This window comes from Marmota flaviventris, chromosome 17 (assembly GCF_047511675.1).
Source record: "Marmota flaviventris isolate mMarFla1 chromosome 17, mMarFla1.hap1, whole genome shotgun sequence".
Taxonomy (NCBI): domain Eukaryota; kingdom Metazoa; phylum Chordata; class Mammalia; order Rodentia; family Sciuridae; genus Marmota; species Marmota flaviventris.
In genome coordinates this window covers 64,267,074-64,291,751 of record NC_092514.1, presented here as the reverse complement: position 1 = coordinate 64,291,751, position 24,678 = coordinate 64,267,074, and the positions used below count along the sequence as shown (strand labels likewise).

General features: G+C 42.7%; 1 protein-coding gene across 2 annotated transcripts in view; it reads left to right on the top strand.

Moving 5' to 3' along the window:
• Positions 1-24,678, top strand: part of Tex2 (testis expressed 2) — a 106,668-nt gene that overhangs the window by 71,670 nt on the left and 10,320 nt on the right. For both annotated transcript variants that reach the window (XM_027946228.3, XM_071603555.1), the window contains exons 6-8: positions 6,903-7,049; positions 12,447-12,546; positions 20,599-20,731. In XM_027946228.3, the coding sequence (XP_027802029.1) occupies positions 6,903-7,049; positions 12,447-12,546; positions 20,599-20,731 (380 nt within the window). The remainder of the gene's footprint in view (positions 1-6,902; positions 7,050-12,446; positions 12,547-20,598; positions 20,732-24,678) is intronic.

Below are 24,678 nucleotides of genomic sequence, written 5' to 3'. Positions count from 1 at the left end.
TCTATTAGTGAAGGAGAGGGGCATGGGTTCCTCCTGTTCCCAATGGAGAAACAAAACCTGGAAGAGCATTGAGAATAGGAAATATTAGTGCATCATTTTTGGCAAATAAGACCACAGTACTAATTTTTTTTTTAGTTGTAGGTGGACACAATACCTTTATTTTATTTTATTTATTTATATGTGGTGCTGAGGATCAAACCCAGGGCCTCACAGATGCTAGGTGAATACTCTACTGCTGAGCCACAACCCTAACCCCACAATACTACTTTTTAAAATATATATATATTTCTAGTTGTAGCTCTTCACAATACCTTTATTAATTTATTTATTTTTATGTGGTGCTGAGGATCAAACCTAGTGCCTTCACATGCTAGGCACACTCTCGGAACCACTGAGTCACAACCTCAGCCCCCCACAGTTCTATTTGTATAATCTTTCATGCTTTTATTTACAAGTCAGTTGGACATGATGATTTTTTTTTTTTTCCTTACAGTGCTAGGGATCAAATCCAAGCCCTGTACACATGGGCAGATGCTCTACCACTGAGCCACATCCCCAGCCCTGAGGATGTATTAATGTTGTGATTTGAGCAGATGATGGCCTTTCCCCCATCCTTATTGATTTTTATATTTTTTTTTTTTTGTTCATGATTCAAAAAAAAAAGCACAGATCTGTACAAAGACATATTCAGAAAAGATTCTTTCCCTGTCCTGTGTTTTCTGTCCCTCCATGTTACTCCCACTCACCCCCTAGAGTGAACTGGTCTCCTTAGTCTCTGGTTGTCCTTTCTGAAGTTCTTGTTTCTTCTTCTGTCTTACTCAAAGGGTAGCACATGACATGGAATTTTTTTCATAAGTTTTCACTTTTGAAAACATTCTGGAAATCATTCTGCCAGTTCATAAATTTTCCCCTCCCTCTTTAGAAACAGCTACAAAGGACTTCTTATCTTGTGTGGGTGTATTCATCCTCTCTCCAATATGGGCTCAGAGGTTATTTCTAATATTTTGCAATTACAAACAGTGCTTCACTGAATAACATGGTGAACTCATGTTTTTGCTGCTGTGGGTGAATTCTCAGAAGTGGAACTGCTAGGTCAGAGGGCGAATGCATACCATAGTTTGGCTAGATGTTGCCGAGTTCCCCTTCATAGGATTGCTCTGATGTTCGTTCCCACCAGTGCCCAGCTTCTCCAGTCTGGTCAAATGTGAGCCTTCTGGATGCCATTAGTGCTCATTCCTCCTGCCAAAGACAGGTTATTTCTTAGGGTTTGTTTTTGCTTCTGATATCATGAGTCCAAGCCAAGGGACTCAAAGAGTCACAGTCACAAAGGAAACTTTGAAACTTCCCCAAGTTGCACCATCACATCTTCAGTGTTGGCCACCACCAATGTTTGCTCAAGGTAACACAAGGCTTGGGACACAACTCTGGCCTTTGCCCCCACTCTCCTCGCCCTACTCTCCTGTTGCCTCTTATGAGTCACAGTCAAAGAATGTCTTTCCCTGAGGGCTCAAGGGTTACATGGCCATGTTCACATATTTGACCCCCTTTCTGTCATATTGCACAGTGCTAAACAAGTCAGACCACTGGCCAGGAGATGAATGGGGTATTATTAGTTCACTGATACTCAGGATCCAAACCAATGTTAAAAACACCCAGAGATAATTAGGGACTATAGAACTAGATTTATGTTAATCAGTACTATCACTTTATTGGCAGTTATTCTTACCCATAACAATTAAAAAAAATAAATTCAGGGGATTTTTCAGATTGAAGCAACATTATAGTTATTAAGCTCAAAATTTGAATTATATAGTATCACTATTTGGTGAGGGAGAGGATTTTAATAATAAATCAGGAAACAAAGAAACTGTTTAAAAATGTGTAAAGGTCGGATAGTGGGGTAGGTTTTTCCACTAGTGTACATGACAGGAAGTGACACTCCATTGGCCAGCTGCACTTGCTCAGGGGCGCAAGGCCAGGGAACTGTTGGTTCCCTGTGCCGTGGAGTGGCTGCCTGGGAGAGAGGACTGTGGAGGGGCAAGAAATGCCCTCCTCCAGGTGGGGAAACACAAGTGTAGATCACCAAAGTCACTTCCGTTCTCTTTCAGTGGAAGGTTTTAGGAAATGTTAGAGGTAGTATAGGCTGTCCCAGCATAGAGTCCTGTTCTCATCGTTCTGCTTTGCACTCATTAGCCAGTGTCAATGAGCTGGATCACAAGCTATTACCACCTACTTGGCATTATCAGTTTAAAATCCTATGAGCAAATAGGACTCAAATTGAAGCTAGGAAACCTATCATGGACAAAGCAATTTTTCAAGGCTTCTCTTTTTCCTCTGTCAGAGTAGCCTTTTCAGATCTTCAAAAGTGAAAATGGGAAATGGTTAGTTGATAATAAGTAAAAAATATGAAGTCAACCAGGAGTGATGGTGCATGCTTGTAATCCCAACAGCTTAGGAGGCTGAGGCAGGAGGATCACAAATTCAAGTCAGCCTCAGCAACTTAGTGAGGCCCTGTCTCAAAAAATAAAAAAAGGACTGGGGATATTGCTTAGTGGTTAAGCATCCCTAGGTTCAATTTTCTGTACTAAAAGAAAGAAATAAAATTTATAAAGGAGATAGGAATGCCAAGACAAATCAACAGGGGAAAGAATGGTCTTTCTTTGTCTCTCTCTCTCTCTCTCTCTCTCTCTCTCTCTCTCTCTCTCTCTCTCTCTCTCTCTCTCTCTTTTTGGTGCTGGGGATTGAACCTGGTGTATTTTACTACTGAGTCACATTTCCAGCCCTTTGATTTTTTTTTTTTTTGAGACAGGGTTTTCCTAAGTTGCTTAGGGCCTTACTAAGTTGCTGAAGCTGGCCTCAAACTTGTACTTGTGATCCTTCTGCATCAGCTTCCCAAGTTGTTCACCTCACACTCCCTCAAAAATTGACTCACAATGGACCATAGACCTCAACGTAAGAGATAAAACTACACAACTCTAGTAAAGAAGTAAATCTGCTGGGCACAGTGGAGCATGCACACTTCAGTCCCAGCAACTCAGGAGACTGAGGCAGGAGAATCACAAGTTCAAAGTCAGCCTGGCAATTTAGTAAAACCCTGTCTCAGAATAAAATTAAAATGGTTGAGCATGTAGCTCAGGGACGGAATATCCCTGGCTCAATCCCTAGTAGTTTGGGGGCCAGGAGGGAGAATAAGTCTTTGTGACTCTAATTTAGGTACCTTCTTAGCTAAGACACCAAAAACAGGAACAACCAAAGAAAAAAATAGGTATATTGGACTTCATCAAAATATTTGAGAATTGCTTTCCTGATGAAATATACACCAAATATACACAGGGGCTTTACAACTAATAATAAAGAGGTAAATAACGCAACTAAGATACAGGCAAAGGATCTGAATAGACATTTCTTCAAAAGATCTAGGAATAACTGATAAGCACACAAGACAGTACTCAACACGGTCAGTCATCATAACCATGGTAGATGCCACTGGACACCCACTAGGATGGGCATAATCAGAAAGACAGATAATAAGTGTCAGAGAGGATGTGGAGAAATTTTGGAGCCACTTATGCTGCTGGAGGGACTGTAAAATGGATGACAACTGTGCACAATAGTTTGGTAGTTTCCAAAAAAGTTAAATATGGAGTTATCAATTCCAGAATGGAATTGCTGCATCATATGGTAATTGTGTGTGCAAATTTTTAAGGAATTCCCATACTATTTTCTACAGAAGCTGTTGAATTATTTGCTTTAAATGGATGAATTGTATAGTCTGTGAATTATATCTCAATATAACTGTGAAAAAAAAAAACATTACCATATAGCCAGACCCAATTTTGTTTTGAAAAAGAGTTTTGTATTCTTAAAAGTATTTATACACATTAAAAAAGACTGAAAGAAAATATAGTAAAGATGTTTTAAATAATTATATCTGGGCAGTAAGATTGCAAGTATATTCCCTAATGAATGTGCATTCTTTTTATATCAAGAAAGAAAGCAAATGAATCAGGAGAAGGGTCCTCTCCTGGACCAAGCTGCCACTCGTGACACCCCATGACAGCTTTGAGGCTGCGGCTATGCATGGCCAAACTAGGAGCAGAGGCACTAAGTAAAAAAGCCAGGCTGACCTCAGCCATTTGTAATAGGAAGCATTACAGCAGAGCTGCTCAGTCTTGATAGCTTTGCTTTAGCTCTGGACCAGTGAACTCCACCCCCTGCCACTTTTTTTTTCCCCCCAGCCATCTTTGGGAATCTACCACTTCTAAATGTATGTATACTGTTGAAATGGAAATAGTGAAATGAATATTCTCCTCACATCTCTCCCTGCAGCCAAACGGCAATATTAGGAAATGTATGCGCATTTGTTCTCTAAGCTCTTAAATTTTTATGACAGCATTGGGAATGAGTTCTCCTAGCAGCCTGTTGAGTCCAGATTTTGTTCATAAAGCTTCTTTGATGCATTGTCGGTGTTGTGTTGCTCTCAGGTTTTCCTTTGTTCCTGGTGTGACTATGGAGAGAAGCCTGCATTAGAAATAGGAGCTGTTGAAAAGGAAAATCAACCCACTTGTCAGTTATTTCAGAAATTTTACCACGTCATGTGCCATTGGTTTGGACATACATTGTGAAATAGCCTTTGTTTTTTTACTACTTTATGTAAAATCTGTTTCCTGTGAAAATGAGGATTGTAAAAAAAAGCTGATGAAGGGTAGACTGTGTCTCTTTTAAGGGAAAAGGCAATCTATTCTCTTAGGTAACCTATAAATCTAGATAAGAGGTACAGGGCCTGATGCAGGGAGTAGCTTGGTTCAACCTGAATGGCTTGAATGGGCATTGTCCTCAGATGAGTGCTCTTCTCAGAAGTCTGTGTAGATGATCTGATGGGACTTGAAGATGGCAACCTCAGAAAAGCTGCACCTAATACCCACGGACTGAAGTGGTGATGTTTAGACAGAAAGAAAATATTCAAACAACACGTACAGTTTGTGGCATGACTAAGTGGTCACTGGTGCAAACTTCTGCCCTTCTGTCCAGGACCTGGTGGTAGCAAACATCTTGGTTAATGTCCAAAGACATGACAGTACTAGAAAATTACTGATAGAATTTTTCAGACATTAAAGAGTGAGGTAGATTCATTTCTTAAATTGAAGGACCAACATATTCATTATAAATCAGGGTTTAAAGTGAGATTTAATAATATTCATGAAGGACCTTGAAAAACACCTGAATTTGAAGGACTCTTAGAACATATCACATTCAGTAACAAGTGATTGAATATGTGAGCAACTCCCCCCACCCAAAGAGAGAGATGACACAGGAGTGACAAGAGTCATGGACAGATGAGTGCCGAGCTGTCTCTGTGGCCTACGCTCAGGCTCTGTGTCTGGCCCACCTGGGTCAGCCCCTCAGAACTCTGGGCTTCAGAAGTACATGCCACAGACCCTGATGGTTCTCACAGGCGTTCAGACCTGCTGGTATTGGATCCATGGGCATCATAGCCTGAGCACACAGCTGTGACAGGGTCACAACTACCACTTCCTGCAAAGGTCGGGACAGTGCAGATGCATGAGTCGGAGGTGGGAAGGGAGTGGGTGTGCAGGGTGTGTGGCAGGACGGGTGCACTTATGTGAGCCACAGAAGGAGGGGAAGAGCAAACGATTCACAGATTTCTACTTTTCTAGATCTTTTGATCTTTACTTTTCAAAGCTCATGTCTCTAAGACTGTAGTCTAATTAGTGACCTCAGCCCAAGGAAAAGGGGGCCACTAACTTCTGCTACTCCACACCCGACTCCAGCACCCCCACAACATAATACTCCTCTCCTCCCTTGAATAGATGCAAGGTTCCCATCTTCTGGGGTGAATGTGAACGAGGCAGCCTGAGGAGTCTGTCATAGGGCTGGTGTGTGGTCAGTGGACAGCAGCAATAACGGCAGTGTGGAAGCCGCCAGCTACTGAATTCTGAACTCATCACCTGCTGGCAACCACTTAAACCTCACTGTACCCTCCATGGGTGCTTATGCTTCCTCCTCCTCCCGGCTTCTCCCTCTTCCTCATCCTCCTCTCTTCTTTTTTTGCTTTGTTTTAGTTTGGGTTTTGGTGCTGGGGACTGAATCCAAGGCCTCACCCATGTTGGCCAAATACTCTACCACTGAGCTCTAACCCCAGTCCTTCTCCTCCTTTTTCCCCATCCCTGATCCTTACCAGGCCAGAGTCCATAGTGACTAGCCTAGGAAACTAGAGACACAGTTCTGCTCACACTAGCCACAGCAAATATTTCAGACAGATTTTAGAGTGGGGAGAGGATGAGGGGGTTTCACTGGGCTGAGGTTGGAGAAAACAGCTGCCCTGAGAGCAGCTCTCTCTCATCCAGCCCATGGTCCTTCACCCCACCTCTTCATCACATGGAAAGAGGCTTCTAAAACTCTTGATGCCCACTCGGCTTAGTGTCTCGGAAGGACCTCCCCCAGATATTTTGACCTTGCAAGAATTAGGCCAAACCTAAGAGTCAGGCCACAGGGGAACTGAGGACTGCCTGGATGAGGACCAGCTAGGGACAATTACACATCCAAGCCTGGGCTGGAAAAAAATGACATTTGATCAGATATGTCCTTGATACTGTGGGAGGCAGGGCAATGCAGCTAAGCTATTTATGTGGAATATTAGCTGGTTCACAGGAAGACTGGTGGAGAAAGGAAACGGTTTCCACTGTGATGGCAGCTTTCATTTCTCCCTTTTCTATTCACCAATTAATGTGAGGCTTGTCATTTATAGGCAAGAAATATGTCTCATGCAGTCCTCTGATTCTGAGGGAGGGAACTTCAGAATTTATTTATTTATGAAAATAAGCACCTGTCTTACTCTCCAGTTGCCTTCCAGCTAATTTTGGTCCCTTTACTTTTGCCAGTTGCCAGAGGCTCCACCCTCTGAGGAGGAAGAACAGGAAGCCTGGGTGAATGCTTTGCTTGGAAGAATATTTTGGGACTTCTTGGGAGAGAAATACTGGTCGGATCTGGTGTCTAAGAAAATTCAGATGAAACTCAGCAAAATAAAGGTATTGCTTTTTACACAAGAGACTTCTCTTTTCCCACTTCTTAATTTCTGGACATTTTGTACTCTGTATCCTGAATGAAAAATAATTTAGTTTTAAGCATTTAACACATCAGCTAATAGTTGTTCTCAAACAACACATCTGACCCAGATCACAGACTGACCTTGATCTTAGTGTATCTGGGGACTGAGTGAACTATCCTGTTTACTTTATTTCTTGTGTTGTCACATAATTATCCACTCTAGGTGGTAGTCCAGAATTTATTGGGGAAAATGTGAGCTCCTGAAACTGATTTGTCTTGAGTAATTCTGTTATGTTTGAGTAAGAAACAAATTTAAATTGTTTGTCCAGAGCCCAGTCTGAACCTCGCAGTGGTCCAGTACTCTCAGAGGAAATCCCAAACTATTGAAGACCCCTTTCTGAGCCACACTGCTTCCCACAGCTGGGAAAGTTAGGAGCTTCACTCAGAATCTGTCTGCAATGGACCTTACTTTTTGGCCAGATGGTGCTTTATTTTGGGCTTTCTCTGCTGAAGAAGCATTCCTGGTGCTCAGCCAGCTCTCTTGTGAGTGAGTTTAAACTGCAAAAGTATTCCTCATGACAGTCATTAAAGGATACATCTGCCAACCGAGGCCTTCTGGAGGTTCTTTAAAAGTGTATCTTTGACCTGATGAAGACCCAACCAGGAAGAGAGTAACATTGGTCTCCAAGTCTTCACAGCCTGTAGCTTGTATTAGTGGCTCTATTTTTTTTTCTTTTAGATCATAGATATCTTTGAGAAGCAGAAACCTATGGAGAAATGTACACTGGCACAGAATTTTGCCCACAGTTTCAGAGAGTTTAAGAACTTCAGGTTAAGAAGCTGTGGGCTAAGGTAGATTCAAAGGAAAATGTGGGCATGGGGAGCTTCTGTTTGGTATCAGGCATTCCCCCAGGTGAAGAGCAGAGCCTTGTCTGTCTTGGTTGAGTTCTGCTAAGTTCTGTTGCCATCTACAAGCCAGCATATTCCTTTTTCTGACCCCAATAAAGAAAAGGAGCAAATTTCCAGACAGAATTTGGGGCAGGGCTTTGGGAGTGTTCTTCAACAAGTATCTGCCAGTGTGTTCTTGAGGCAGGTTGAGGGTTGACTCTACTTTTGCTAGCCAGTCCCACCCAAGCAGCTATGACCCTCTGCGTTGGATTATGAGACACCAACAGCCAACTTAGAGCCCACTCAGCCTCTTTAACACCTTAGAAATGACAGAGGCTAGAATCCCATGTCAAGGCACACAGTCAGAGCTGCCCCTGTGATTTTTCTGTCTGGGGTTCTTCTCTGAGGGCTCTGATTCCTAGCAATGTGAAAAAGCAAGCAGGGTTTGTTTGAGCTCCAGTCAGAAGCTGCTCTCCTTATGCATAGTCCAGACCGATTGAGAGGCTTGTTCCACTGTTCTCCCCAGAGCCTGAAGTTTATGGTGCCACTGTCCCCATGGTAGACTCACACCAGAGTAAGTTAGGGAAAGTTTTCTATTTTCATTTTCTCTTTTTGCTGGTCAGATAGGCTTTTGCAGTTCACAACCAACTTCCTTTTTACTTTTAGAGGTCAGACGTACTAAAAGGTTAGAATAGAGAAGGGTGATCTAGATCTAGCAGTGTGAGAATTCAGAGTGGGGGTCTGTATCCCCTCCATTGATAGCCACACCCTCATCCCCTACCTGAGCTGCTGCATAGTGAAGTGCCCTGATCACCAGAGGAGACCCAGGCATAGGAATGATCAGAAAGGCAGAAGAAAGGTACCAAATTCTGCACCTGACATCACCATTTGCCAGAAGAACTCATTACTGCCAACTAGCCCGTACCTCTGGAGGGTGCTAACTCTTAAACCTAGTAGTGAGTGGGTTCTGCTTAAACATCTAGTCAAGAACCAGAAGGGGAACAGAAGAGTGCCTAGAGGAGCCTGAGTTCTCTGTGACATAGACCTCCCACCTCCTGGTTTCCCTTGACGACTTGACATTTGGAGAACTCTGCTGGCCTTATCCTGGAATCTTAGATTGTCACCCTTACACATGACAATAAGTCATGCGGTAACAGAGCAGCCTTGTATGTGTATCTGGTGCCCCAGGATGGGTTTCAAATAAGCTGGGTTTCTGCCCCAGTAGCAAATGCACTCTGGGCCTTGGTTGCTGCTTGAATACAGCCTTGGGGCCCTCAGGGGCTCTGCCTGTGTGAGTGAATGCTCTGTCATTGCACACAGTTTCTGACTTATCACCTACCGACCTGAGCATTGCCCATACATTTGACTGCTCTATCCCAGTGAGTTTATTCCAGAGGGTCAGGAGCATGCCTGTGGGTTCCTGTCTCACCACGAGGCCCATTGGGTGAGAAGAAAGGTTTCTGGGTGAACAGCACAGACCGACTGATCTTCTCTTGCCTTGTCCTGCAACATAGGAAGGAGGCTGTTCTAGGGTAGAAAGCTGGATAGAGGAGGGGTGTGAGGAAGGGTGGTTAGAGATATTCTAGATTCTTGAGGTTGGGTAAACAAGTGAATAAGTAGGAAGAAAGGCTCTGCTGATGGCAGTCCCCATTGTGCTTACTGATAGGTAAAGCTTCATCCACCCCTTGCCACCTCCTCAGCCCTCAGTGCCTTGAGGCCCCTCCTTTGTCTCAGGGCTTGTCCCAGGTCCTTCCTTTGTCTTTTCAGGGACTGTAGGGTACAGGATGGTATAGTGGAGGGAGGTGTGGCACAGAAAAAGGAAGATAGTTACATTCCTAGTGTGGCTCATTGTCAGACTTACGTTCCCATAGAAACACTGATGGAGGTGGCCTGTTCCTCAGCTAGCCCCAGGAAGTCTGTCTAACCTGGCAGGCTTCTAAAGTGCTGGGACTTGGAATGACAATAACAAAAATCACTGTGTAAGTGTGTGAGATTTTGATTATTTCCTTGGCCACGTACATTTTTGCGGGTTGATAGGGGTCAGCCCCACTTGCAGCACCTATTCTTTGGAGAAAGGTTTCCAAATGCAGTAACCACAAATGCAAAAATGCACGCATGAATGCTGCCTCTACTCACATTTTGCTCATTGAAGACATCAGAATCTCTGTAACCTAACCCCTCCACCCCCGGGAAAGATCAGAGGTGCAGTTCTCCTCATGAATCCTGCAAGTTTATGCTTTTCTGCATAGAATCAGCTGAAGAGGCCCAGCCAAGTTAGGTATTAAGTCTCTGCCTGACTAGATGCTACCTCATTTCGTGGGAAACATTGTTTATTTTTAAATTTTTAAAATCTTGATTTTTATTTTAAATTTTACAAAATTATTCCAGTGTTCAACTGGTAAAATGCTCATAACTCAAAAAATTCTGGGAGGAAATGAAAAGGAATCAGACTTTCCAGATTTAAAATTGTGTTACAGTTGGGTGCAGTAGTGCACACCTGCAGTCCTAGAGACTCAGGGGGCTAAGGCAGGAAGATCACAAGTTTGAGGCCAGGCTTGGCAATTCAATGAGATCCTATCCCAGAATTAAATAAAAGGGCTGGGATGTGACTCAGTGGTAAAGTGCCCCTGGATTTAATCCCCAGTACCAAAATAAAAAGAAAAAAAATTAATGTATTATAAAGCTAAAATAATAAGTTTGATAGTGGCAGAAAAAAGAAAGTCCAATACAGAATTCCAGGGTGTTGGGAATCTAGTATTTAAAGGTGGTAGTACAGGTTAGTAAGGAAGGTATTGATTGTTCAGTAAATAGGTTGAGATTGCTGACCAGTCATTTAGGGAAAAAATTAAATTGGATCCCTAATTTATACCTTACACAAAAAGAATGGATAACATGAAATTCTAAAAAATACATACATAGCCAGGCATGGTGGCACACGCCTACATCCCAGCTACTCAGGAGGCTGAGACAGGAGGATCATAAGTTCGAAGCCAGCCTGGGCAACTAAGTGAGATCCTGTTCAAAATTTAAAAAATAGGGCTGGGCATATAGCTCAGTTGGTAGAGTGCTTGCCTTGCATGCACTAGGCCCTGGGTTTGATCCCCAGCAACACACACACACACACACACACACACACACACACACAATAATAGTAATAATAAAAGCAATAAGAAGGACTGGGATGTAGCACAGTAGTAGTGGTGCTGGTAGTAGTACTAATAGTAGTAGCAGTAGTAGTAGTTCAATTCCCTGTACCACAAAACAAAAACCATATACAAAAATCCAGATGGAGGAAATACAAATGAATTAGCTGTATAATCTTGAGATCATGTTGGAATTTCTGAGTATGATACCAGTGCTATTATGATATTTCTTCTAGAATAAATTCCTGCTGATAGATTAGGAGGTGTGTTTTAGTCGGGGCCCAGCAGGAACCAGATGGCATGCTCAGATGAGTGACTGGAGGGGTCATGGAGTCACTGCTCCTTCTGGTCTCTTGGATGTTATAGGGCCTCCTCCAGCCCAAAGATGCCCTCATGCAGTTGTTGAGGCCTGAGCTTCTGTGTGGATTTAGCCCCTGCCAGGGTGTTAGACAGTGGGCTTGGTTTCAGACCCACTCATCTTTCTTGGTCTTCCTGGGCCAGCACAAGTGGGGAGCTGCGACCCTTCCTGAAGGGCAAGGCAGGGAACAGAAATCAATTATCAGAAATTGGGCAGGGTAGCTTGTGGAAAGGGCTTCCTCTGTCACAGGAGCTGTGACCTTCAATGGAGGGAGAGGACAAGTGCTTGACTACGCTCTTCCCTATCCAGTGGTGTATCCCATGACCAGGTACAGTCAGAAGCCAAGGGGCAAGATGACCAGGGATGCAGTTTGCACAGACCAGCCTCTCAGCCTAGGGGGTGGGTATGGCTGTAAGGGACAAACAGAAAATATCCAGCACAAGGCCAAGGAGATGTGATTTCTTACAAGGGTTTTAATGGTGAGTTTTCCTATCAGAAATGTAGTGATTTCCTACCGGACACTAAGCACTAGTCAGCTAAGAGAGCTCCACATCCCATGCTTCACCAACTCTGGGCCTTCTAATCTCGCCAGTGTGGCTGGCTCTGACTCCACAGGCAGGTCTCTGGTCAAATGTTACTTCTCAGAGAAGCCTTCCCTGACTCTGTAGCCAAGAGAGCCACCCTTGACCGAGAGCACCACACTTCCTGTGTCCTATTACCTGCTTTACAAGATTATATTATTTGTCTACCAATTTATCTGTCTCTACCTCCCCAGGTTTGTACCTCCCCAGTGTAAACCTCCCTAGAGCAAGGAACTGGCCTCCTTGTTCATGGTTCTGTCTGTGGTATATTGTGTGTGCACAATTATATTTGGTTAAGTAAGTGATGTGTCTCCCAAACCTGGACGACCATACCCTCCAAGAGTGTGTTGAACTCTGACTTACTTTAAGCATTTCCTAACTCATTTATTGTTTATTTCTTTTCTCTAGCTCCCCTACTTTATGAACGAGCTAACTCTGACAGAACTTGACATGGGGATGGCTGTGCCAAAAATCCTTCAGGCCTTCAAGCCTTATGTTGATCATCAAGGTAACTCTTGACTATTTAGATGGGAATTGATCATTTATATTAGCATCCAGATGTTTCCATTGCTGCAGATTCAATCCCAAGACTTTGTATTTGGAGGGAGCTGGAATCTTTTGAACCATCCTATTTCATATTGAATGTCTTTTGTTCTTAACAGTCACTGTCTTATACAAATGGGGAATATATCCAGGCTCCCTAAACAAGTCCTGCCAGTTTCTTGGATTGTTACAACCTTCAGCTCAAAGATACCCTCCTGTCAGTTGATGGGGCCTGGGCTCCTGTGCGGGCTGCAGCCCTTGCTGTGTGAGGCAGTGGGCTGACTCAGACCCACTCTTCTCTTAGAGGCTTGTGGGCATCTGCCCCAGCCCTGGCTCCCTGCCAGAAGCTGCCTTTGTTCACATCACTTCCTTCCCACCCCAGCTCCTAGGTTGTAAATTTTTTGACCTTTGTGTTTTATCTCTTTATGTTCCTTATACTCCTAGTAGGTACTGAGTAAGTGCAAGACAGCAACATAAATTCAAATATAATAATGTGAGAGGAAGGCTCACTGCTGGGCAAAAAGCCCATGGAATTGATCTTTAAGTGATATTGGGGATTAAAGCCATGTGTACTCTACCACTGAGCTATACCCCAACCCTTTTTATTTTTATTTTGGGATAAGGTCTTACTAAGTTACCCAGGCTGGCCTCGAACTTATAATCCTGATGCCTCAAACTCTCACATCAGATTGATTTTTTTTTTAATTTTTTTCATTGTAGTTGGACACAATGCCTTTATTTTATTTATTTATTTTTATGTAGTGCTGAGGATCGAACCCAGGGCCTTGCACGTGCTAGGCAAGCACTGTACTGCTGAGCCACAGCCCCATCCCCAGAACTGATTTTTTAAACGTGCTACTGATACGGCATTTATGCTACTTTTGTAGATGGAGGGAAAAGTTTGATTTGAATACAGAGAATTTAAATAGATTTATGAGGATAATGGTTTATATGTCGAGCCTGGCATGGTAGTACACATCTGTAATCCCAGCTACTCAAGACTCTGAGGCAGGAGTATTCCAAGTTTAAGCCCAATTTGGACAACTTCATGAGACCTTGTCTCAAGGGGGAAAAAGAATGGGTAGGGATGTAGTTTAGTGGTAGAGCATCCCTGTATTCAATCCCCAGTACTATAACAACAACAACAACAACAAAGATATTTGTGTCATGTGGTTTTAAAAGGATCTGGAAACTTGAAGTGGAACCGTCATTTGACCCAGTTATCCCTCTCCTCAGTATATACCCAAAGGACTTAAAATCATCCTACAGCAGTAAAGCAGTGACACCAATGTTTATAGCAGCTCAGTTCACAATAGCTAAGCTATGGAACCAACCTAGATGCATTTAAACAGATGAATGGATAAAGAAAATGTGTTATATATACATAATGAAATAATACTCAGTCATCAAAAAAGAATGACTCTGACTTTTGCCAGTAAATGGATGGATTTGGAGACTATCATGCTAAGTGAAATAAGGCAATCCCAAAAACCCAAAGGCCAGATGTTTTCTCTGATATTCAGAAGGTAACACACAATAGGGGGGTAGGGGATAGAAGTTAAGTGGATTAGATAAAGAAGAATGAAGGGAATGGAGGGGGGGATGGAAATAGGAAGGGCAGTAGAATGATTGGACATAACTTTCCTATGTTCTATATGAATATACCACAATGAAATTCCACATCATATTCAGCCATGAGTATGGGATCCTAATTAGATATACTCCATGTATGAATAATATGTTAAAATACATTCCACTGTCATATATATATATATATTCATATATATATATATATATATATATATAAATATATAAAAAGATCAAATTTTTTTTGAAAGATAAAAAGTAAGAGGATTTAGACAGGGAAATTTTAGTATGCAGGAGTTAAGTAAGAAAGAGGAGTTAGCCAGATAGGCATCAGCATGCAGGGGAAAGTCTTATGGGTTTCTTTACTGTAGCATCCCTTGCCAGTGAGCCTCTTTCCACTTAAAGCATCGTTACATTATTCTTAAAATGGCTCAGAAACAAGTTTAGGAAAAAAAATAATTACAGCTTTTCAAGAGAGAGATGTTTATTTTGAAGTAAATGTTTTGTAGAATTTTTAAACTATAGAAGCTGTTTTTGTCTCTGTGTGGCTGTGTCAGATGGTTATTGTATTGTATATAAGGAAATCATTTTTCTGCTGTTGTGTACATTTGATGTAAATATGAAGAGATCTTTCTGTCACTATAGGTAGCAGCCCTGCATATCTCTCTAGCAATATTTCAACTGAAAGGGAGCCCATATTTCCATGTTTTTAGCATCACATTGATTGCAGAGAAAGATCAAAGCGTTTGCAAACCCAGAAGTCCATCTGTATGTTGAGATTGCCTGTAACCCCTCAGTATGTCTATACCTTGATGAATCTTTGTGCTCCTGGGTTTGGTCATTTCTGGTCAGCTAAAAGTGAAATTTGAGGAGATTTGGATTCTTTGCAGATGATTTGGCTATAGTTTTTTTAATCCCATGCACAATTTTAAAATTGCTTTTGATGTGTTGGTTACATAGCTGGAATCTTCACCTCTTCAGTGTGTAGGAGCTACCTTCCTTTCCTCTGACTCAGGTGCCCTTTGCTCTTTGCCTCTTTAGGAACTGACTGGTAACAAACTGGGAAATGATTAGCTTACACAAACCTCCTGAGAGTCATGCTTTAAAAAAGTAAATAATACATGTGCTCTATTTTCTGATGCCTTAGCAATGTCTTATCTCAGCACTGTCCTTTGCTGAATTAATAGAAATTTCCAAGGAGAGGGGTGCAGGACCACAGGGGGCTTTGCAGCATCTAAGAAGTATCCCTGTGGCTTTGAACTCTGCATCCTCATGGGGCAGCTGTGGTCAGCCTTTGAGGATAATTCCAGTGAGTCTTGAGCTTCTTTCCTGTTCCTCAGGAGCAAAAGCCAGGGTAAGACATTTTACTGTGCAGATCAAGGCATTGCTGGTTTTTAATCCATGAGAGGTTTATTTAACTCCTTTCAGGGCAAGTTTTAGAGATCTGCCTCCTTGTATAACAAGAGAGAAAATGTGACCAGAGAAAGGAACAAAAAAGTCATAAAGCTCATAGGGTTAAGTTTGATCAAATTAGGTTTTTCCACATCTGCAAAGGATGCATGTATGATGGTAAAAGATTAATGAGCATGAAAGAAATACAGCCACACCCAACTTAACGATGGGGATACATTCAAGAACATTAGTTGATTTCCAGGTTGTGCGGACACCATAGAGTGCTTACACAAGCTAAGAAACTGTGACATCACTAGGTGACAATCTTATGGGATTCATCAGTGACCAGAGGTCATTAAGTGGCTCGTCACTGTGTCGTGTGTTGGATTCCATTGCTCTAGGTGGGAACCTTTCCTTTTAGGGATTAAAATCTGGGATGATTTGCTAGAACTGACCCTGAAAAACAGAGCTCAACCTTCCAGGGAAATGTAATCCAGGCAAAGGAGGCTTCAGTAGCTCCAAGGAGAGGCATCTCCAGTAGAATCTGCTCCTGCCCTTTTGAAAAATATTTTCCTAACTTGTGCTTGCTTGTTGGCAGCACGTGGCTTGGAAGGGATATTTAGGCCAGAGCCAGGAGGAGGCACTTCTTAGGCAACACACAGTGTGGCTCCCAGTGCCAACTCTGGGGTGAGACTGCTTGGTTCACAGCTCCATTTCTTAGGCAGGTTTCTGAACCTCTTCACTTCCTCAGTGCTCAAATGGGAACCCTCATAGCACCCAGCTCACAGTTTATCTTGAGAGTTATGTGAGTTAACTCGTGAAAGGCACTTCCATGAAAGGTCCATTGACAACTAAAAAATATTTTTTTAACCAAGTTTAAGGGATTGCTAAGTTTTCTGAGGTCTGTTAGAACAGAATATCATGTACATTCTAAGAGCTTAGAAACTCCAGCATCTGGTAGTGATAATATATGATTTGATATTCCATTTTAAGGAGTTTTGTTCTTTAAATGTTAAATATTGACTTTCAGCGAGGGAACCGGAGGAACGGTGGAACAGTGAACATGAGGCCCAGCTAAGGGGAGCGAGGCTGCAGGTTCGTTTACCATCTTCCCAGTAGCAGGTGTCCCGTTAAGCCTGTCCCTGAGAGAACAGTCAAGGCCTTCAGTAGCAGTAAGACAGGGAGCTGTCATTCACTGTCAGTTGTGTAAGACTACCACATTTACATGGCCATGGTAGGAGAGTTACTGAGGCCATGGGATTTGTTCACTAGAAACCCCCAGAGAGAGCAGAAGAATGTCTGTTCGGGTTGTGGCTCTTCTTGTCTCTGGGGATATGCAACCAGGCATGCTTATTGTCTCTTGGGAACCGTGATCTGAGCTGCACCAGGTGGCCAACCCCATCTTTATTCTTTTTTTTTTTTTAATATTTATTTTTTAGTTGTAGTTGGACACAATATCTTTATTTTATTTTTATGTGGTGCTGAGGATCGAACCCAGGTCCTTGCACGTGCTAGGTGAGCACTCTACCGCTGAGCCACAATCCCAGCCCCCCCCATCTTTATTCTTGATCAAGTATGTATTTCCTAAGGGCAGGGTCCACCCCTGTACTTTTAGCTTTAAAGTCCTGCAGTAAGAACTTTGTAAGCACTTTGGGTGGAATGAGCTATTGTTTCTGCTGCAGTCCCTCTGAGCAGTGGTCCTGGTGGTGGTGACTGCTCCTACCCCCATGAAGCTAGAGAGTGGAACAACTTGGCAGATCCTCACAGGAAGACTGACTAAAGCTTGTCATTCACTGTCAGTTGTGTGTCATATGTTGCCAAACAAAGTGCCAACTTTATAGGGGCTCACTGATAATCGGGACTCACCATCTCCTGAGGGCCTCTCATGAGCACCCTTTAGCCCCCTTTCCTGAGTATCTTTTAGGGCCAACTCTAACTTCTGCTTAAAGCATCAAAATTTGTCCTGCTCTTCAACTTTGGCTTTTGTCCTGAGCACTCCCCAGAGCAGGTGATTAGAGAAAGCAGCATTTTAAATGGAACACCTCACTGCAGAGTCTTAACATCTGTCAAGAGCACAAATGAGAAAGACCTGTAACTGCATTCATCCAGAGTAGCTGCATCAAGTTAAGATTGTCTCTTGGAGCAGTGTATGTCCCCGTCTTCACACTGTGGCTACATTTATACGACCCCAGGGGAGACAGCCTTCCTGGTAACCTCATTTCTTCTTTCAGTCTTGCAAGGCTCGGGCTTCCTGGCTAGTTTGTCTGGACTCAGAGTTGCGAAAGTCTTAAGTGCTTCCCGGTCCTCCAGGCACTTGTAGCCTGCTCAGTCATTGTCATTTGCCCTCTAATGCTAAAATAGTTTCCTTATCCTCATTTCATTGCAGGCACATCATATTAATTTGTTGAAATATTTATTTGCTGTTCACATCTACTTTTAAATATTCTCAATTCATTCTTGACTATTTTCGCTGGGTGCCAGGATTGAAGGCCTCCTGAGACATATCCAGCACTATAAAACCCAAATCCTTCTCTTTCACAGGATTGGTCAGATGTCCAGGCCATGTCCTGCAATGTCAGATCTCTGGTTGCCCAGTGCAGCCTCTTTCCTGGGAGCAGCAGTAGGCGAGGCCAGAGCAAGCAGTAAGAGTGGGCTGGCCATAGTAGAGAAAGGGAAGCCAGGAGGTGCCAGGAGCTGCTGTCCACAGCCCTCCCCTGAAGAGGCAATGTGGTCTCCCTCTGTGGTTGAGGAAACTGATGCATAGAGGTCATGAAACCCAAGCCCTAGTCCATGTGGCTGGGCTCCATGGTGTTCCCTGGGCCTTATCTGCTTCAGCTCTTGGCAGTGGGGCTGGATCATACCCCAGGGGACCCAGCTCATATTCCAGTGCCTGGGGCCTGAGCCAGCAATTTATTGAGCCTGTGTCCATATCCCTCATGTTAAGCACAGACAAACAAAAGCCTTCCATTTTGGAAAATTTTTTTTTAAATTAAAATTTTTTTAAAACTCTGGTCACTTTAATGTGACAACTTTCAAAGGCAATTCATGCTGTTAGTATTTATCAGAAGCCTGAATAGGATTTCTAAAAGTGGTTATGTTTGAATATAACAGGTAGTTTGAATCTGTTAATTCTCAAGTTTAAAAGAGACAGAGATATTATACAATAATGAATATCTTCATTTTTGATATTCTTTTTCTATTGAGTTTAAATTAACACTAGCCTTTTTGCCCTACTCCCCTTTCTATTGGAAGTGACTAATGAGTGAGTATCTTTATTGAAGCAGATGTGCCCTTTATTTCCAGTAACAGTATTTTGAAGAGCAATCTAGTTAATGTTCTTTAGCTGCTTAATGTAAGCAAGAGGGCAGTTTTGTGAGTGTTGCTATAGTCACAGTTGATCTGCATGTCACTTAATTAAACCAGGTCATTCATGGAAAATAATCACCTTCAATTATGACAAAGAGAATTTGTTGAACACAAAATGGAAATTATTCTGCCTTTAGTGAGGAATTACACCATTAGTGCTTCTTGGGTTAAGTAGTGCTTTTGTCTGAGGGGTGGCCATGTAGGGGAGGGGTCATTTACTGTAATTGCTTGAAAATGCTGCTGTGTGTGAACAGTGGTTTTAGATTAATTTCCTGCTTCCTTTTAGATGTTGTCATTTGTCTGGGAATCTGTAAATGTTTATTAACATTTAAACACCCACTTGAAAGATTATATTTTGATTGGAAGTTCATGAGGTATCACAGAGCAACTGATTCTGAAAAATCAGAGTGTGCCCTACCTTACCTGCCTTACCTGCCTACATTTCAGACACTAGTCAATGGCCATTCCAGGGGAATCCACAAGCTAAAAGCCTCTTAGATTTGGGTTTATGGTGATAGCATCTTTAAATAGATCTTTAAACTCAGAAACAAAGTGGTTACCCAACTTTACCTGGATAATTGTGAGAATTGAAAGGTAATCCTTATGTTTCCATTATGAGGCAATTTCCAGAAAGAAAGAGGTTCAAAAGTTTTTGTCACAAACTATAGTTAATTGTGCTCCGTTTTTGTGTACAATGAGTCAAAATGTATAACTAATTAGAACAAATTAAAAAGAAAGATGGGGAGGGCTGGAGTTGTGGCTCAGTGGTAGGTTGCTTGTCCAGCACGTGCGAGGCCCTGGGTTTGATCTTCAGCACCACATAAAAAAAACAAAATAGGGGCTGGGGATATAGCTCAGTTGGTAGAGTGCTTGCCTCACATGCACAAGGCCCTGGGTTCAATCCCCGTACCACCAAATAAATAAATAAATAAAGGGGGGCTGGGGATGTGGCTCAAGCAGTAGCGCGCTCGCCTGGCATGCATGTGGCCCGGGTTTGATCCTTAGCACCACATACAAACAAAGATGTTGTGTCCGCCGAAAACTAAAAAATAAAATATTAAAAGTTCTCTCTCTCTCTCTCTCTCTAAAAAAAAAATAAATAAATAAAAAATAAAATAAAAAAGGTATTGTATCCAACTACTTCTAAAAGAAAATAAATAAATATTAAAAAAAGAAAGATGGGGGGAAAAGTTTTTGTTCCCATACTTTGTACCCAATTAAATCTGACCCGTTTTTCTGCACTCTAACCCTAGGAACTTTAGGAAAGACAGTGTTCTCTTCTGGGTCTCTTGGAGACAGCCTGGCTCATGGGGAAGTCTCTGCCCCTCCCTTCTGCCTTATAACCAGCAGCCCATCAGCAACCCATCTGACTCTGCCTGCATCAAGCCATTTCCTCCTGTGAGGAGAAGCCAGAGGATGGGGTCCTTCCAGTGCTGATGTGTGCGCTGAGTTCACTTGACCATCGTGATGGGGGCAGTGCTGGCTGCTTGCCAAGCGCGGAGACCATTTCCTTCTTTTCTCCCACGCATTGATCGTAGAGTGGTCTCATAGCCCTCTTCTTGCTAGTGTGATGCTGACTTGGATACTTGAAAATATGTTTTTATACTGTCATTTAAAGTCATGTTTTTGAGGGGACGGAATAAAACCTCCTGTTTTTTCACTATTTCTCCAGGACTCTGGATCGACTTGGAAATGTCCTACAATGGGTCCTTTCTGATGACTCTTGAGACCAAAATGAATTTGACCAAACTAGGTAAAGAGCCTCTTGTTGAAGCCCTGAAGGTTGGAGAAATTGGCAAAGAAGGGTAAGGGGCTATATATGAACTTACTAACCCAACCCTGGGGGACCAGCCTCTCCCTGCAGCCTCTGTGAAGCAGGTCTGAGGTGTGGGAGCCTCTGGATGGCAAGCACACTTCAGTGTAAGTGGGCCACAGAACAATTTGGGGACAATTTACAAGCTTTTCCCAGGGACTATGAGTTCTCATCCCCTGCTCAGCCATGACAGTGTCTTCTGCCTCAACACTGTGAGGGTCACAGTCACGGGGCTGGGTAATAAGTCTTGATTACCCCAGAAAGCACCACTGACAAGCAGGGTAGACTCGTTAGAGTGACAAAGCACTCTGCAAATCAAATCATCGCTTCCAAAGCTCTTTCAGTTCTCGGCCATAGACAGCGCTGTGTGGAGTAGGCTAAGGCCCCTTGGGGAGATATTGCTTTAATCACCAAGTCAGAATTATTTATAGAGATGGTTGATTTTTTTTTTTTTTTTTTTTTTTTTAGTCGAGAGGGTACTCTGCAAATGTTCTGAGAAACATTTTCCTAAAATAATACAATATGAATTTGCTTAGTAAATTCTTCTCTTTGTAAATAGTGTATCTGTGTCCAGAGGTGTCTGATTTAGAAATATTCCAAAATTGTGAGATACTTAAGGGAACCTAATATTTTTAAATTTTTGCTTTAATGCGTACAGGAAATAAGCTAGAACTTTTATCATTCCCACACACCTTGAAAGTGGCTGCTCTGATTACATGTTTAAGTGATATCATTGTTTTTATCAAATTAAAAATGTATTTCTTGTTCTGTAGTTCCTTTACATGGACTAAACAGTACAATGACAGGGAAATAACGTAAGGGGCCACCTTCACAGGAGCTAAATGCAAGACCCAGGCTCTAGGATTTCTGCTTAGCTACAGTACTGACCTACTGCTCTCATTCATGCTTCATGTGATAATGGCAGACTGGGGGAGCTGGGTTATACCTGCAAGATTATTCTTTTGCTTTGATTATCCTGATTTATGCAAGTTACTTATTAAAATATTCCTATTTTAATAATTGGAGAATTTCACCTGCTGTGTGCAATCTAACTTATATCTACTATTTTCCTTTCATTTTCTGCTATTTGTTAAAATGTATTTGGATTCGGCAATCTGTGGATTTGTATTTTCTGGTGAGTGGTACTTATCAACTCTCCCTGTGGCATTCATACCCTGTAAGTGCTGAGTCTTGTTTGGTCCCATGTGAAGGCATGAAGAGGCCTGTCTTTTCATTGTGTTCCTAGACATGAAGGCATAGTCCAGGTCCTATAAGGACTGGGGTTGGGAATAGAGGCAAAGCTTTGCTAACAGGTAAAATCTCACAGACTTCCCCAGTTAGAATTACTGGGGTCCTGAGCTAGCCCTCACCACTTCTTGTCCATTGCCCCAAGCCTGTCCCCATGTACAGCTGAGCACCATCCGTCCAGCCTCGTGACAGCAGAGTTGCAGAAGCAGTCTTGAAAATGAGGTCTCCAGGGCTGGGGTGTAGCTCATTGGTAGAGCATTTGCCTATCAAGCATGAGGCCCTGGGTTCCATCCCCAGCACCACCCCCCAAAAATGGAGGAGGGGAAGAAAAGAGGTCTACTAAATGGTAGCAGTGACACAAGTTTCAGTCAGAAGGATTTATGCAGGGAGCCCTTTCTGAAAACAGCTCTGTGCCGGCACAGAGGTTCAAATTCTCCACTGGAAAGGGATTCTTGGGCATCAGGTTGCCAATAAGGCCAGGTCCCTGGTCCTGGTCACTTAGGCATTCCACATTCACTGCCATTTATGTAGCTCACAAACTGTGACTGATCAGAGGGTGCACATATTCCTAAGCAAGCCATGGTCTCCAGACTGAGTGAGAAAACCCTCGGCTTTAGGAATGTGGTGGTATCAAATTTAATTTTTAATATACTTCTAAAGTATATTTTTTCCTAGAAGAGTTTGGTATAAAATGTTTTGCTTCTTCCTGTGAGGATGTTAAATTATATATTGATGTGTAATTGCCTGCCATTTATTCTTAAAAGCAAAACTGGGTGTGGTGGCACACATATTGCAAGTTTGAGGCGAGCTTCAGCAACTTAGTGAGACTGTCTCAAAGCAAAAAATAAAAAGAACTGGGAATGTACCTCAGAGGTAAAGTGCCCTAGGCTTAAGCCCCAATATTCTCTTCCCCTCAAAAAAAGCAAAGTATACAATCTAAAAGCACTTCATCTGGGAAGGAAAAGACCTAGGAAAATGGACCCTTAATTATTTTTTTGCAAAAAGAACCCCTTGGTGATCCTGAGCACTCTGGAGTCTTCTTTCAGAAGATGCCTCCACAGGCATCATTTGACTCAAAGTTTCTGGGAGCCTCTAAAAACCCATCTGTGGTTAAGAACCTAATCCCAGAAGTGATTCTAGAATCCACTTCTTCACTTCTTCAGTCGTGAGCAGTTGGGATCACGTTGAGGCAAAGTGGCAGAGGAGAGACAGAAGGCAGCACACGTAGTAGCTTTTATGAGGCATGTGATCTTTGCTACTGACACTCTCCTTAATATTAAATCTCCAAAGAGCAGACTGTGGGATGGGCCAGTAGTGGCCCTCTTCCCCAGGCCTCCCTTCAGCCTGTGATCACCTGTCCAGGGCCCCACTCAACACAGGGGTTTGTTTCCAGTGTCTGGCTCTGGCAGGGCCTAAGCTTTATCTTGCTTTTTTCAGTGCCCATTCAAGTGTGCAAATGATTATACTTTGGGGAGTCTCTGAGGAGATGCTACTCCACCTGGAAGAAGTCTCTTCCTGGCAGAAAGTCTGTTGTTACCTGTGACATCTGAGGGCAAGATGGAGAAATTGAAATCTGTGTTGTTTTGTTCCAGTGAAGTCCCTTCCCTTTGAAATGTGTGCCCACTGTGTATTCATAGACATTTTTCTTCTAGGTTTTGCCTTTCCTAGATAGCTTTTTTGTCATACATTATAGTTAACATCAGTAAGTATTGGAAATGGAATTCAAGAGCTGGGAGTATATAGTTCACTGATAGAGCATTTGCCTACACACCAAGGCCCTGGGTTTGCTCCCCAATCCTGCAAAAAACAAATGAACAAATAAAAAAAGGAATTCAGGTAGTGAGCTGAGCAGACTAAACCTTAGGAAAGGACCTGAAGAGGACCCATATGGATCAAAGGAAAGCATTCTGCATGTAAGGTATTGGCCTGTTCCTTCCTCACTACTGCAGCTTGGGCCTGTGTGCAGGTTCTCACAGGGCGACCCCCTCTGACCTCCATATTGGGTCACTGGTCTGTTTCACCATCCCTCGACCCCCAGACCCCTGACCTTCTGGGAGCCAAGAACTCGCAGTTTCCACTGTGACTTGGTCTTGTTGATGAGTGTGTACTCATGTGTGTCTGCAGCAGAGGCATGGGACTGAATTCCTTTAAGTTAAAGAACATTTTTTTATAAATGTGGTCTCTTATAGGGCTGCAGAATCTAATTACGGTCTCTTCACTTAGAGCATTTTTAAGCTGCATTTTAGAATTGCCTCAGGAATCTGACATTCTTTTAACCATCCTGAGGGATAGCAAGTCATCTTGCTTTGTAGATGGTATAGACATAACTAGTCTTTGTCAGAGGTCATGGTGATTATGAAACCAAGAAAAAAAAATTTTTTTCATTCAAGGCAAAGCATTGGTGATAAAAAAGATCACTTTTTTTTGTGCCTGACCCCAAACACATTCCAAAAAGATGTGCAGCAGAGGCCACATGACTGGAACAAGCCTGTTCAGGTGGCTCTCTGAGAGGGCAGCATACTCATATGGAATTCTCATGTGTGTTTAAAGCCGTTAGGCCCATCACCTTCAAACACATCTTCTATGAGGATGTGCAGTGTGTCTTTCTCTGAAGTTCTTGCTGGCATCATGAGGTCAAGATCATAAAATGCATGTTCAGTTATAAACAAATATCAACCAAACATTGAGCCA